We start from the raw sequence: 16,002 nt of genomic DNA on the forward strand, positions 1-16,002 counted from the left end.
TAATGAGATATAGCAGAAAAGACAGAATCTAAATGAGAAAGCCTGTGTTAAGTCATGGTCCTGTCACTTAATTGCTGGATGACATTAGGAATTCATTTAATCTCTCTGAATCATAATTTCTTCATCTGTGAAATAGATTTTTTGAGAGGACTGTATTAGAAAAAGCATGTGACACTGTTGGAAAATGTGCAAAGTGTTATAAAAGTATTGAGTGTTTTTATTACTATGAATAGAGTTGTAATTTTCAGACACAGTTGATATGTAACACCTTAAAATATTTTTTACTAGTTTTTCCCTTTAAGCAGCTGGGTGAAACATCAGCACAGTTCTGACAATGTAATTATCACTGGTACTTCCAGAGAACTGATAACAGTAGCAAACTAAAATAAAAATTAAACTAAACAAAAACCATACCCTCAGCCTAATTTTTAGAGAATACCCATAAATTTAAAAATCTCAGGAGCAATCTCACATGTTCGTGCTCACCCTGCTCCTGCTGCAAGGTTTTGAGGCAAGCAAAGACAGGCCAAGTCTACCTTACCTGAAAAATACTACTACTGTGTCAAGTTAGAGTTAGGTTTATAGGGAAGAGACTTAAAAGTACACACTATTTGAAATGTCAGACTTCAAAAGCAAAACATCTAAGAGAAAGCAAAAAAGACGAGAGAGGCATCCTTTGGCACTTGGGTGGCGAAAGTGAAAAGAAAAAATAAAAATTTAGGGTCCTGCAAGACAAAAGCAAAACAAAAAGTTGGAAGATATATATCCATCCACAAAAAAACCCAAAAAAATTTATTAAGAATCTACACTGTTAAACTGACAGAAGAGGGAGCCATTGGCTAGTAATCTTAGAAAATATCTGATACCACAAAAATGAGGAAGAAAAGGACAAACAGATCTATACAGTTATTACAAAAAAATCAGAAAATAAGAACCAACACATTTCAACTGAAGAAAACTCCTGAAACAAACAAGAAGCAGAACAAAACTTTAAGATAACACTCCAAACTAAATCTATTCACACAAACATTTGGGGATATTTAAAAATCACCATGAATCAGAAATTTGAGATGTTAGAAGTAGACAAACTATAAGAAGAAATTAAAAGAACTGACTGAACTCAGAAAAGAAATGGAAGGAAAAAGCAAAATTACCTCAGAAAAGAAGACTAAGTTACAAAATATGCAAAGCAAAATAGACTCAAGTAAAAATTTAATAAGAGGGATCAAAGAAAGGTGGGGAAACAACTGAGAAAATAATAAGAAAATAAAAATGAGAAAAAGTAAAAATTAAAAAAAATAGTAAAAATGCAAGGCAGGTCAAAAAGAAATAGCATTCATTTAATTTGTATCCCTGAAGAAGAAAAACTAAACAATGCAAACAGAACTAATATTTAAAACTGTAATCCAAGAAAACTTTCCAGAAATAAAAGGAGACCTCAATCTACACATTGAAAGCGCCTACCAGACACCTTAGATATTAACCTAAAATGAACATTTTAAGACATAACAGGAAAACAGACTTCAAAGAAAAAAACCTTCAGTGTCTTCAGTAAAAAGACAAAATACCTTACAGGGGCAAAAGAATTACACTGGCATCAGATTCTGCACAAAGAATGCACAAAGCAAGGCAACAATGGAACAACAATTTTTAAAAACTCAATATTGGAAAGTGTAAATCAAAGACTTCTACGTCCACCAACTTGCCCTTTAAGTTTCAAGGTTATAGAAAACCAGTTTTAAAAGTACGGCAACATACTTCTCATGAGCCCTCCTTCAGAAGTCTAAAGGATAAGCTTCACCAAACCAAGAAATAAGTGAACAAACTTCAACATAAGAACTTAAAGTGAGGATTTAAATACATCCAAATGTCATTACTAAAACATTGAGATAAGGGTGGAAGACAAAGGTACAAATGTTACACATTGTGACAAAAATTGGGAGGAAATGGGAGAGGGAAAGAGGAAAGTAAAACTGTTGTACATGCTGATTTGTGCAAGTTAAAAGAATACCATTTAAAAACTGACACAGAAGGTTAAATAATAGGGAATTAAAACAAATATAAGCATTCATAAATGCCAGAAAATAAAATTTTTAATTAAAGAGTAAAGATGACACATCATAGAAAAAGGAAGATAGCAAATAAACAGATGTAATTATAAAATACTCTGACAGTTGAGACCGAATGTGTCAGTCATAAAAATAAATATAAACAGACCTAACTCACTAAGAGAAAATGCTTTCAATTTGGCTTATGAAGCTGGACTCAGTCACATACTGTATTCAAGAAACATACTTAAAGGGATTCAGAAAGAATAAGAATAAAGGTAAAAACAAAGGTATTTCAAACAAGTGGAAATAATTTTTAAAACTGGATATCAGATAATATCCAAGAAAATAGAATTCAAAATAAGAAACATTAAACTTTAAAAGAAGGGCACTTTTTAATACTAAAAGTCACAGTTCAAAATGAAGATCTAAAAACTGAATTTCTATGCACCAAATAACACGGCAACTACTTTATGAAGGAAAGGAGATGCAAGATGTATATATTGAAACACACAAATAAGAGACTTCAATATTCCAATCTCAGTACAAGAAACATCAAACAAAAAGTAAATGATATAAAAGACCTAAACAAAATGATTAGTAAAGTTGATCATATGGATATGGATATATATATATATATATATATATATATATATATATATATATATATATATATATATATATATATATATATATATATCTCAAACTTTACATGCTGATAATACAGAATATATCTTCTCCCCTAAGCATGAAACATAAAATCAAACATCAGGTCAACATCAGGAAATATCAGAAAATTATATAAAATTGAAATATTACAAATAATATGGTCAATAAAAAGAATTGATTCAACAAAATTTGAAACTATTAACAAAACTTCTATCTGGAAATAAAGATTCATGGGTGAAAGAGGAAGTATAAACTGAAATTACAGAAATGATAAGAAACTGCTGGATACTTGTAAAACAGTGATAAAAAGAAGATCCACAGTAATATTTTTTCAGTAAAATAAAATTTTTTTAAATGACAAGTAAAAAAGGACAATAAACAAAAAAAAGCACATGGAAGTATTAAAGATAAAAGCAGAAATCAATGAAATAGAGTACAGAACAAAAACAGACCTAAGTTTTTAAATTTAGTGTTTTTAAATTAACAAAATAACCACCAGCTAACTTGATTAAGAAAGAGGTAGGGAGTAAGGGGAGTAGAACAGAGAAAACTCATATGCAAAAAGATAAATACTGTAACAAGAAAAATAAACAAGAAATTTTAAAAATCACACATAACTACATCATTGCAGGCCTCTATACAAATATATTTGAAAACACCAAAGAAATTGGTATTTTTCTAGGAAAATTCAGATTACCCACACTGAACACATTAAAGAGATGGAGCTTAAACACACCAATTTCCCTAAAACAAAAACAAAAAAGGTACTAAGGAACTATCCCACGGAAAAGGCAACAAACCTAGATGGTCTCACAAAGAAATTCAGGCCAACTATTTGTTCCAGTGCTCCATAAATTGTTCCAAGGCACTGAAAATGAATGAAAACTTACTAATTGTTTTTATGCTCTATAACATTGACACCTAAACCTGATAGAGAATAAAAAGGAAAAAACATAGACCAATGTCATTCATGGGTATTGATGCAAAATTTTAAATAACAAATAGCAAGCAAAACCCAGCATCACATTAAGAAAATAACTGGCCACTGTGTCTTAAAAGCAGGAATAAAGGAAAAAAGAAAAGAAAAAAGAATATGCCATAACCTACTGGAACTGACCATTTTAGAAAGATACAAAGAAGGAAAATCCTAGGACTACCTTTGTGGATGCTGAAAAAGTCTTTCACAAAATTAAACACACATTCCTGATTTTAAAAAAAAGAAGAAAATGACAATTGATGCATGCTTGCTGAACAAGATAAAAAATATATACTTTAGTCCTTTATACCTAGGAAAACACTAGAGATCTTTGCACTGTTATCAGGAACAAGACAAGGATACTCACTATATCCATAATGGTTCTAAATTATGCTAGAATTATTAGCCAATTAGACAATGAATTAGAGGCAATATGAATTGATATAGAAGAAATAAAACTATATTTGCAGATGATATGCAGTAATCAATAAACCACACTTGAGGTCTATTTTTATTTGGCCCTCAGGCTAAGAGTGGTTTTTACATTTTTAGAGAGAGAGACACAAAGAAAGAAAAAAAGTATCTATGACATATTTGTGGCAAAGCCTAAAATACTATCTAGAACTCTAGAGTTTCAGTGATAAACTAAAAAAATAAAGGTATCAGTGAGGTAGCAGGATATAAAATTGACAAAATAGAAATCAATTGCCTTCACACATATAAAAAACAACCAGTTAGGGGACATAAGGGTAGAGAAATACCTTAATTATAATAGCAACAAAATCTAGATGAGGAAAATTTTATAACACTCCTGAAAGACATAAATGTAGATTTGAACAAAGGAAAAGTCATTCCCAGTTCATGGTCAGGATGACTCAACATTATATTGTCAGTTTGCCTGAAATTAATTTACAAATTTATTATACTTCAGAAAATACCAATAAGCAATAAGCTTTATGTTGGAATTAGACAAGTTATTACTAAAGTTTATATGAAAAAACAAACATGCAAAAATAGCAAGGAAAATAATGAAAATCAAAAAGTACAAAGGAGTTTAACCCTTCAAATCATTAAAACAAACTAAACCTTCTAAAATTAAAAGTGTGGTAACTGATACACAAAAAGTTCCACACATACACAAATGATTTTTGACAAGGGCACCAAAGCAACTCAATACAGAAAGTCTTCAACAAATAGTGCTAGGACAACTAGCTATCCACAAAAAAAAAAAAAAGAAAAAAAAGAGCCCTCTCCCCCTATACCTCACACCATACACAAAAAGTAATTCAAGATGGATCATAGGCCTAAACATGAAACTATAAAGGTTCTAGGAGAAAACATGAGTCTATCTTTATGACCTCTGAGTAGAGGAAGATTTTTTTAGAGAGAACATACTCATACTGATAAACTGGACTTCATAAAAATTAAAAACTTCTACACATCAGAAGACAACATTAAGAAAATAAATAGATGGGTAAAGGGCCATGAACAGCAATTATAGTGTATATTACTGAATATAATAATTATTCTGATTTGAGCATCACATACTGCACAAGTATTGATGTTCAATTCTGTACCCACCAGATATGTGCAATCAACTTTATTACAATAAAAGTTAATAAATAAATAAAATGAATAGTAAGATAATCTTCACAACATACATGTCTGTTGAAGGACTTTTATCTGAAACACATATAAACTCTTACAAGTCAACAAGAAGCCTAATTTTTAAAAAAGGGAAAAGACATGAAGAAATAAAGCAAGATCTTATCCAAAACATACTTTCACAGAAACATCTTGGACAGTGTTCAACCAAATATCTGGTACCATGGCCTAACCAAGCTGACACATAAAATTAACCATGACATTTCCCCCCCCAAAAAAGTCACTAGAAGCAAAAGAGACGATCCTGGTTTGCTTATTTTAAAAAATACCCAGCAGGCAAGCAAATTACAGCTTCTGAAGTTGAGAAAATTTCCTGTCTTGACATTTCTCCTCCTTTCTCAAGCATCTGTCTCCCTCCTAAGTAAGAAATGCCCAGGTAGGCTGCTTTAAAAAAATTAAATTGCCAAATTTAACAATTCAGCACATCCTGTGTCCCATTATGTGCCAGTGATTATACTGGGTGCCAGGAATAAGAGATAAGTAGAAACCCGTCCACATCTGCCTCCCTTGAATTGTACAGGAAACAAAGGCATGAACTAAATAATCATGATCCAGGTGGTTAGTGCTACAACAGAGATGCGTACAAAGGGAGGAGAAAGTGAAAGGATGTCAGTTGTTCACTTTGTTGGAGAGGATGTGAGGAAGATCCGTGAAATCGTCACATTTTGTCAAGATTAGGGTAGAGTTTGGATAGGAGGCAGTACCAAGAGACTATCACTTTTACCAGGAGTGATACTATGTACTTGGACAAATAAGAGTTGGATGTGGCTATGGAGGGCAGCAAGGGGAGTGCTGTAAAAAAGTGCTTTAACATATACAGAGGCCAGACTACCAAAAACCTAACATGCTCTGCCAACAAGTTTGAGTTTATTCTTCAGGCAACAGGAAATGTATTAAAAGTTTTTTTAAATAGGGAAGTGACAATCAAATCTATTTTTGAAAGATAAACTGGGAGCATCATAAAGGATATCCTAAAGAGATGACTTAGAGACCAAAACACCAAATAAGAAGCTGGAAGAGCTAACTACTAGTTTTACACATGGGAAGCGGAATAAATGTACCAAGAAAGGTAAACGAAGTCACGATGTCAACCACTGCCAGGTCAAATGCTATTATGGATCTGACAATGAACCTGTATCTGAGACTGAAGGTTTTTCAATAAGGCTCCTTAAAAATCATAACCAGACTCACTTTCTTTTAGAAACACTACATATAAGCTCTTAAGTTGCTGGCCACTATAATAAATTTGAGAGGGATAAAACCACATGCAACTTGTTAAAAAGTTTAAGAAGTGAAGGAGTGAAGAAAAACTGTCATATGACTTACTGGTTGCTTCAAAGGTCAACTTTATCAAATCCCAGGGAGGGAAGAATTGAGAATACTGTGTTATAATGTATCTGCACTACCCATGAAGCAATACAGTGTTATTTAAAAGTGTACACATTGCCAACTCTACAGCTTTTTCACACCATACTAAATTATACTCTACTAAAATAAGTATAATTGATCTGCTAAGAGAGTAGAGAAAAACAGAACACAAAATGTTCAATTAAAACCTGAGAAGGTATATATGTGGAAGCTAAAAAGGTTGATCTAACGGGTGGAGAGTAGAACAGTGATTACTGAAGACTGGTATGGAGAGGGAGGAGAAGAGGGTGGTCAATGGATACGAAATTGTAGAGACGGGAAGAATAAGATAGTGTCTATAACAATACAGGAAGACCACAGTCAACAACAAATTACTGTATAATTTCAAGTAGCTAATTGAGAGGATTTTGAATGTTCCCAACACAAAGAGGTGACAAATGTTTCAGGTAACAGATATGCTAAATACCCTGATATGATCATTGCACACAGTATAAATACACCCAATATCACACTGTACTCCATAAACACATACAGCTATCATGGGTCAATTAAGAAAAAATAAATTAGATATAGACTTCAAGTCAAGATGGCAGAATAGACAGCCCCCAGTGTCACTCTCTCCACAATCAACCAATTTACAACTATAAAAAGCAACCTACAGAGTGCATGAATGAAGGAGAAGCCATAATGAGGAAAAAAACTGCCCTAACCGTTTCAAGCCCCAGGCACTTCAAGGCTGGAGCTACTGAGCACACAGCAGGAGCTGGCAAAAGCCACAGCTGTGCCCTTTGGATGGAGCTGCTTGGAGGCAGCAGGGGAGAAGAGGGCCTTGGTGGTCCCCAGGCCAGCAATACCACTAATAGGGTTCCCATGGACTCACATAGGAGCAAGGAGCCACAACAACAGAAAAAAGGAGCCACTCAGAGGCCAGTGAGTCATCCCAAGGGATTGCAGCACAGCCCACCCCATGGGAAGTGTTTGGAGCACAGGCAGTTGGGGAGATGGGCCCACTGGGGAAACACTGGGACACAGCAAGGACAGCTGATCTGCCCCCTAATTAGCACAGGACTGCTCAGAGGAGACTGCTCAGGAATACAGAATTGCATGGGGTGTAGTTTGATGTAAAACTCAGGCCCAGACCAGAGTTTCTACACAACCCAGGTGTACTGGATCTCATGAGAGCCAGAAGTACCTATAAAGTCAACCATTAAAACCTGAGCTGCACAAAAAGCCTTCCCTAGGGAAACAGCAGCAAAGCAGCAATTTAGCTCAACCACACAGCTCAAGTACTGGTCCCCACAGGAAGTTCCCCCATTTTAGAAGTAAGCAAAGGACAACAAATTAGTTCCAGCACAGAGTTTAAGTGGTGGGAACAACAAATAATCCAACACAAAAACTCAAAGAAAAAACAAAGTACCCACAACCAGAGACAAAGTTTGATATTAACAGTAAAGGTCTCATTTCACCAAAGAACACCTATAACACCTAAAAGAACTGGAAGTCCCCTGGGCTACCAAGCCAGAAAGGCGGGAGGGCCAGGGGCCTCAGCAACACCACCCCCCACACGCACAACCACCCCAGCGACGACCACCAAGCCACCACAGGAAGCGCCCAGTCTCTCCCAAGCCAGGGCGGTGGGAGGCCACAGCCACGGCCACACTCCCCAATACCCAGAACCGGCCCAGTGATGACCACTGAGCTGCCACAGGAAGTACCTCAGGCTCTCCTGAGCCAGGGCGGTGGGGGGGTTAGAGCCTCAGCCACACCTCCCTGACACCTGCAACCAGCCCAGCAATGACCACCGAGCCACCACAGGAAGTACCCCAGGCTCTTCCAAGTCAGGGCAGTGTGGGGCCTCGGGCCTCGGCTATGTCCCCCAGACACATGCAACAAGCCCAGCAATGACCACGGAGCCACAGAGAGAAGGGCCCTGGGTTCCCAAGCTGGGGTGGTGGGGGGTCAGGGCTTTTGCCACACCCCTCCGGACTTCTGCACCCAGTCCAGCAATGACCAAGCTACTGCTGGAAGCCCCCTCATCTCCCCTGTGGGAATGAGGGGGGTGCCCCAGGACTCAATGCCACCCCCATTCCTTCCTCCTTCTTCCATCCCATTTCCTTTCCCTCTCCCCTCTCCCCCTCCCTCCCAACTGCTTTGCAACATCATAAAATGTAAAAAAAATCAATAAAAAATAAAATAAAACAAAATAAAAATAAGCAGTGTAAAAAAAAAAAAAAAAAAGTAAAGAAAAAAGAAATTAAGAAGAAAAAAAAAGAAATTGTAGAATAGTGGTTACCAGTGGCTGGAAAGGGGAGGGAGAAGGGGGTAGAGGGACAGGTAGGTAAAAGGATACAAAGTTACAGTTAGATAGGAAGAATAAGTTCTGGTGCTCTAGGGTGGCTATAGCTAATAATATTGTATTGTATATTTCAAGATAGCCAAAAAAAATGTTATAACCACAAAGAAATAATAAATGCTTAGGTAACAGGGATGCTAACTATTCTGACTGGATGGTTATACAATGTATGCATATATCAAAACAACAAACCGTACCCCATAAAAATGTACAATAAATGAATAAGTAACTGGAGAAGGCAAGTATACCATAGGCCAGAAACTCAGATCCACATTAAGAAAGGAAGAGCACTGGAGAGGGAATAAGGGAAGGTAAAATAAAAACTTTCATTTTTCATATTCTTAATTGATCTAACAGATAACACTTTGTTCAAATTAACAATAGCAATAATGTATGTGATTGTATATGCTTAGTGTGTATTTTGTGTGTGTGTACACACACATATAACACACACATGCTTATGTATAAGGGGAATGAATGCTAGCAATGATATAAGAGATGGAAGGGGTTATTTTGTTAATATAAGGTACCCGTACTGCCCACAAAACAGTATAGTGACAGGGCTGACCGACCCCGTGGCTCACTCGGGAGAGTGCGGCACTGGGAGCGCAGCAGCGCTCCCGCTGCAGGTTCAGATCCTACATAGGGATGGCCAGTGCGCTCAGTGGCTGAGCGCAGTGCGGACAACACCAAGCCAAGGGTTGTGATCCCCTTACTGGTCACAAAAAAAAAAAAAGAAAAAAAAAAAAAAAAAAAACAGTATAGTGATATTTGAAAATAGGCTTGGATTAGCCATGAAAGTATATTGCAAACTCTAGGGCAACCACTAAAAAAAGTTTTAAAAACATACTAATATGCTAAGAAAGGAGAAAAAATGGAATGATATAAAGTGCTCAATTAAAACCACAAAAGGCAGAAAAAGAGTGGAAGACAAAAATAGAAACAAAGAACAAGGGCAACAAATAGAAAATAGTAACAAATATGGTACAGAGTAACCTAACTATATCAATAATCACTCTGAATGTCAATAGTCTAAATGCACCAATTAAATGAGACTGTCAGAATGGATTAAAAAAAAAAAAAAGATCCAACTTTGTTGTCTACAAGAAATCCACTTTAAATATGAAGACGCATATAGATTAAAAGTAAATGGATGGAGAAAGATATACCATGCTAACACTAATTTTAAAAAAGCTGGAGAACTATATTAATTTTAGACAAAGCAGACTTCAGAGCAAAGAAAATTATCAGAGATGAAGAGGGGCATTACATAACAATAAAGGGTAAATTCTCTAAGAAGATACACCAATCCTTGATGTGTATGCACCTAATAACAGTGTCAAGAGGTTAGATAAAAACTCACAGAACTGAAGAAGAAATAGACAAATTCACAATTACAGTTGGAGACTTCAACACACCTCCTTCAGTATTAACAAATCCAGCATCCAGAAAATCAATAAGAATATATAGTTAACTGAACAACATCAATCAACAGGATATGAGTGACACTTTTTGAATCCTCACCCAACAGCAGCAGCATACACATTGTTTTTAAGCTTACATGGAACATCACATCCTACACCATAAAGCACACCTTATCAAATTTAGAATAGAAATCATATAAATATGCTCTCAGACCCAATGGAATTAAACTAGGGATCAATATCAGAAAAATAGCTGAAAAATCCCAAATTATTTGGAGATTAAAGAGCACACTTCCAAATAAATGGGTCAAAGAAGTTTCCAGAAAAATTTTAAAATATTTTGAACTAAATTAAAATGAAAATACAACTTAAAATATGTGGGATGGAGCATAAGCAATGCTAGAAGGAAATTTATAGCACTGAATGCATATATTAGAAAAGATGATCTAACATCAATAATGTAACCCTCCACCTTAGGAAACTAGAAAAAGAAGAGCAAATTAAACCCAAAGGAAGTAGAAGAAAAGAAATAATACAAACTAGAACAAAAATAATGAAAACAGAAAATCAGCAGAGAAAATCAACTAAACCTAAAGCTGGTTCTTGGAAAGATCAATAAAATCAGTAAGTCCTTAGCCAGGCAAACTAAGAAAAAAAGATAAAAGACACAAATCACTAATATCAGAAAAGAAAGGGGGCATCATTACAGATCCCATGAACATTAATAGGATAAAGTAATACCATGAACAATTATACGCCCACAAATTTGATAATCTAGATGAAATGAACGAATTCCTTGAAAGACACAATCTGCCAAAACTCACACTAAGAAACAGATTATCTGAGTTGGCCTGTATCTATTCTAAAAATAGAATCAATAATTAATAACCTTCTAAAATAGAAAGCACCAGGCCCAGCTGGGTTCACTGGTGAATTCTACCACTTAAGGAAAAAAAATTATATCAATTCTCTACAATCTCTTTCAGAAGATAGAGGCAGAGGGAATACTCCCAAACTCATTCTGGGAGGCCAACATTACCCTAATACCAAAACCAGGCAAAGATATTACAAGAAAAGAAAACTACATATCACTATCTCTCATTAATATAGATGCAAAGATGATCAACAAAATGTCAGCAAATCAAACCCAACAGTGTGTAAAAAAAACATGACCAAGTGGGATCTATCCCAGGTATACAAGACTGGTTCAAATAAAAAATCAATTAATGTAATCCATTACATCAACAGGCTAAAGAAGAAAAATCACATGATCATATCGACAGATGCAATAAAAGCATCTGACAAAATCCAATACCCACACATGGTAAAAACTCTCAACAAACTAGAAATTGGTAATTTCCTCAACCTGATAATGAACATCCACAAAATACCTAAGCTGACATCACACTCAGTGGTAAGAAACTAGTAGCTTTCCCATTAAGATCAGGAACAAGGCAAGGATGCCCCCTCTCACCACTCCTTTTCAAAATGATACTTAAGTCCTAAGTACTATAATAAGACAAAAAACGTAAATACAAGGTACACAGGTTGGAAAGAACTGTTTGTAGATGACATGATCACCTGTGTAGAAAATCTAAAGAACTGACAAAAAACGCTTAGAACTATAAGCAATCACAGCAAGGTTCCTGGATACAAGGATAATATACAAAAGTCAATTACCATCAATGAACAATACCATTTACATTAGCACCCCAAAAATGAACTACTTAGGAATAAACCTAACAAAACATGTGCAAGAACTACATGAGGAAATTACAAAGCTCTGATGAAAGAAATCAAACAAGATATAAATAAACTTACAGATATTCTATGTCATGGATAGGGAAAGTCAATATTGTTAAAATGTCGTTTCTTCTCAACTTGATCTATAGATTCAATGCAATCCCAATCAAAACCCCAGCAAGTTATTTTATGAATAGTGACAAACTAATTCTAAAAGTTTATATGGAAAGTTAAAAGACAGAACACAATACTGGAGAAGAACAAAGTTGGAGGACTGATACTACCCAACTTCAAGACTTACTATATAGCTACAGTGATTAAGATAGTGAGATAACGGCAAAAGAATAATCAATCAATGGAACAGAACAGAGAGCCCAGAAATAGACCCAAACAAATAAAATCAATTGATCTCTGACAGTGAAGCAAAGAGAATTCAATAGAGACAGGACAGTCTTTTCAATAACTGGACATCCACATGCAAAAAAAAATGAATCTAGACAAAGATCTTACATCTTTTACAGAAATTAACTCAAAATGGATCATAGACCAAAGTGGAAAATGCAAAACTAAACAACTTCTAGGAAATAACACAGGAGAAAATCAAGGAACCTTGGGTTTGGTGATAAGTTTTAGATACAACATCAAAGGCATGATCCACAAAATAAAAACTATGTTGCACTTTACTAAATTTAAGAACATCTGCTCTGCAAAAGACACTGTTAAGAGAATGAAAAGACAAGCCTGACTGGCAGAAAATATTTCCAAAGGACAAGTTATAAAGGACTTATATCCCAAATATACAAAGAACTCATAAAATTCAACAATAAGAAAACAAACAACCCAATTAATTAATTAACAAAAGATCTGAACAGACACACTACAAAAGTATATACACAGATGGCAAATAAGTATATGAAATAAAATAAAAGCTATTAAATTTTCTTTAAGAAAGCATAACCAGCTTCATTTGCTTTTAGAATCACTATAAGCTCTTCCTAAGTTGCTGGTCAGTGTAGTACATCTGAGGGAAAAACATACATGCAGCTTATTTAAAAGTTTAACAAGAAGTGAAGGAAAGAACAAACTCATATGACTCACCTGTTGCTTCAAAGGTCAACTTTATAGAATCCCAAGGTGTCTCTTCTTTGGAAAGAAGTCTGAAATGAGCAGGATTTCTTGGAGAAACTCCTGGGGCAGGAAGATACCAGTTTTTCCTATTTTGGAAAGTTAGCTTTATTAGTTGATATCTATCTATAACTCATGGAAGTGTTCAGAATATATGAACACATTCTGGGGTATGAAAGTAAACTCTGATGGATATGATCAACAATGCCAGCTCCTCTGACACCCAAGCCATTGTGTAATAAAATCCTCCCAATGTTACAAACATAGGAGTTACCTAGGTGATCTTGATTCCACTACTCACCCTATTTCTTCTCATCCAGTTCTTCACTGCCAAATCGTATTTCCCAGAAATAAAACAACTTGAGATTGATGCTTAACTGCTACCTATTATAATAGTTAGGAGGGCCACCCATTCTAACAACTCCAGTTTCTAGAAGAAAGACTTTTTTGAAATACTACCATTCGTATGGGTGGACTTGGAGAAAATTATATTAAGTGAAATAAGCCAGGCACAGAAAGAGAAATACTGCATGTTCTCACTTACATGTGGGAGCTAATAAAAATAAATACACAAACAAACAGGGCAGAGGGAGAAAAAAAGAAAAGAAGACACGACAATCACCATAATTCCTTGAACTTGTTAAGATAGTGAACAGATATGATGTTGATGGAGGGGGAGAAAGTGGGAGGGGGCTGGAAAAGGTGCAATTGGTAAAGGGACACGAAAATCAACTACATTGCATACAGATAAATTAAAATTAAAAAGAAGAAAAACTACTCTTCTGAGTGCTTTATCCCACTAAAGAAATAAAAGTGCTATAGTGAAAGAAAAATAGTATAAATGTCACTTGTGAGTTAAGGCTAACAGTTTAAATAACAGAATGCTGAAACAGTGATAGGACACGACAACAAACGTTAGCAGAAGAGTAATGAACCGACCTGATGAGAAAGTGCACTGGAAGGTACCAAGGGAAACCACAAAGGGGTGCATTCTCCTCACAGTGGGCTCGAATGGTGTCATTGATCTCGGGAATGTGAGGGGTTATGTGAGACATGCCAGTATAATCAAACCCATTGATCCATACTCCAGAGTCCTGTTTAACTACGTTTCCTTCCAAGTCATGAAATGTTCTAGTCATATGCTGAAAAGAAAAAGACTAATGAGAAAACTACCGTTTCAAATAGTTCACTCATATTCCACCCCAGATTTTTTAAAAAGTGAGTATGTGCAACAATACCAAGTAATGATATGGATATGGAGCAACAGAAAAGAGACACTAAAGGTTTCTAAGGTCCTGCTAGCACTCTTTCTTTTAAACTGAATGATGGCTATATACGTAATTGTTATATTGTATCTTACAAATATATTTATATCTTTAAATTTCACATAAAATTTTTTGAAAACCTACTTTGGATTCAGAAGATATGAACGTTAAAACTCCTCTTAGATAAGCATTTAAAACAAAAATATCCTAAGCACATATATAAATACACATACATTTTCCTTTCAGTGTATTACATGAAGCTAATTCATGTGCAGAGAAAACAGGAATCGCAGCTCACCACTAGATGACAGACTTGTGCCTAACATAATTCTGTAAAGAGGCACCATGCTCCATTTTGGAATAGCTTTATTAACAGCAAAACCAGGCTGAAGACTATCAAACAGGAAAAGAACAAGAATTGCATAGGGCAGGGGTTGACAAACCGGCCAACAGACCAAATTGCCCGCTGACTGTTTTATAGATGAGGTTTTACTGGAACATGGTCACACACATTTGTTTAGGTATAGCTGCATTTACTCTGTAAAAAAGAGTAGCTATGAGAGAGACTGTATAGCTAACAAAACCTAAAATGTTTATCATCTTGCTGTTTTACAGGAAAAGTTTGCCAACGTCTGACACAGGGGAAGAAGACATGCCAAAACAAATCAGAACAGGTGTTTTTAAAAACAAAAATCTAGCTAAATACTACTGACATAATTATAAAAAATAGCACATCACTGAAAATACACTGAACCTCCTAAAAACTATCTGTTCTTTACTAAAGGTTTACAAACGGTAAAATTTGTCACATAAAATGTATCACTGTATCCTTGGCCCCATTTCAAAAGCCCCTAAATTCAAATATTTTTAATTTTTCAAGTCCCTGAATAATTATGTGTTATAACTCCTTTGGCATTTCTGTTTGGCCACTCCACAACAGATGACTGGAAATGGAGCTTAGGCTTTGTAGTACAAGCTCTAAAAAGTTTGGAGAAAAACCTGAAACCTAAAGTAAGTTCCAAATCTCCTTTTATTAATCTCTTTGTAAGTTATTTCGATTATCATATATTTTGAATGTTACTTAAGATCAATTTTACTAGCTTTCTAAAACATCTATTTTATTCTGCCAGTTAATAGTTCAGATTTTTTCTCAACCTGCAGACATTTCTACAATCTGCTTTTTTTTTTTTTTTTTTTTTTTTTCCTGACTGGTAAGGGGATTGCAACCCTCAGCACAGTGTTGTCTGCACCACGCTCAGCCAGTGAGCACACCGGCCATCCCCATATAGGATCCGAACCCGTGGCCTCAGCACTACCAGCGCCGCACTCTCCCGAGTGAGCCACGGGGCCGGCCCACAATCTACAT

General features: G+C 35.4%; 1 protein-coding gene across 3 annotated transcripts in view; it reads right to left on the reverse strand.

Annotated features, from left to right (window-relative positions):
* Positions 1 to 16,002, reverse strand: part of ERMP1 (endoplasmic reticulum metallopeptidase 1) — a 61,643-nt gene that overhangs the window by 15,798 nt on the left and 29,843 nt on the right. For all 3 annotated transcript variants that reach the window (XM_063081455.1, XM_063081457.1, XM_063081456.1), the window contains exons 12-13: positions 14,311 to 14,513; positions 13,345 to 13,460 (exon numbers count right to left, since the gene is read on the reverse strand). In XM_063081455.1, coding sequence (XP_062937525.1) covers positions 13,345 to 13,460; positions 14,311 to 14,513 — 319 coding nt within the window. The remainder of the gene's footprint in view (positions 1 to 13,344; positions 13,461 to 14,310; positions 14,514 to 16,002) is intronic.

Source organism: Cynocephalus volans, chromosome 16 (assembly GCF_027409185.1).
Source record: "Cynocephalus volans isolate mCynVol1 chromosome 16, mCynVol1.pri, whole genome shotgun sequence".
NCBI classification, from domain to species: domain Eukaryota; kingdom Metazoa; phylum Chordata; class Mammalia; order Dermoptera; family Cynocephalidae; genus Cynocephalus; species Cynocephalus volans.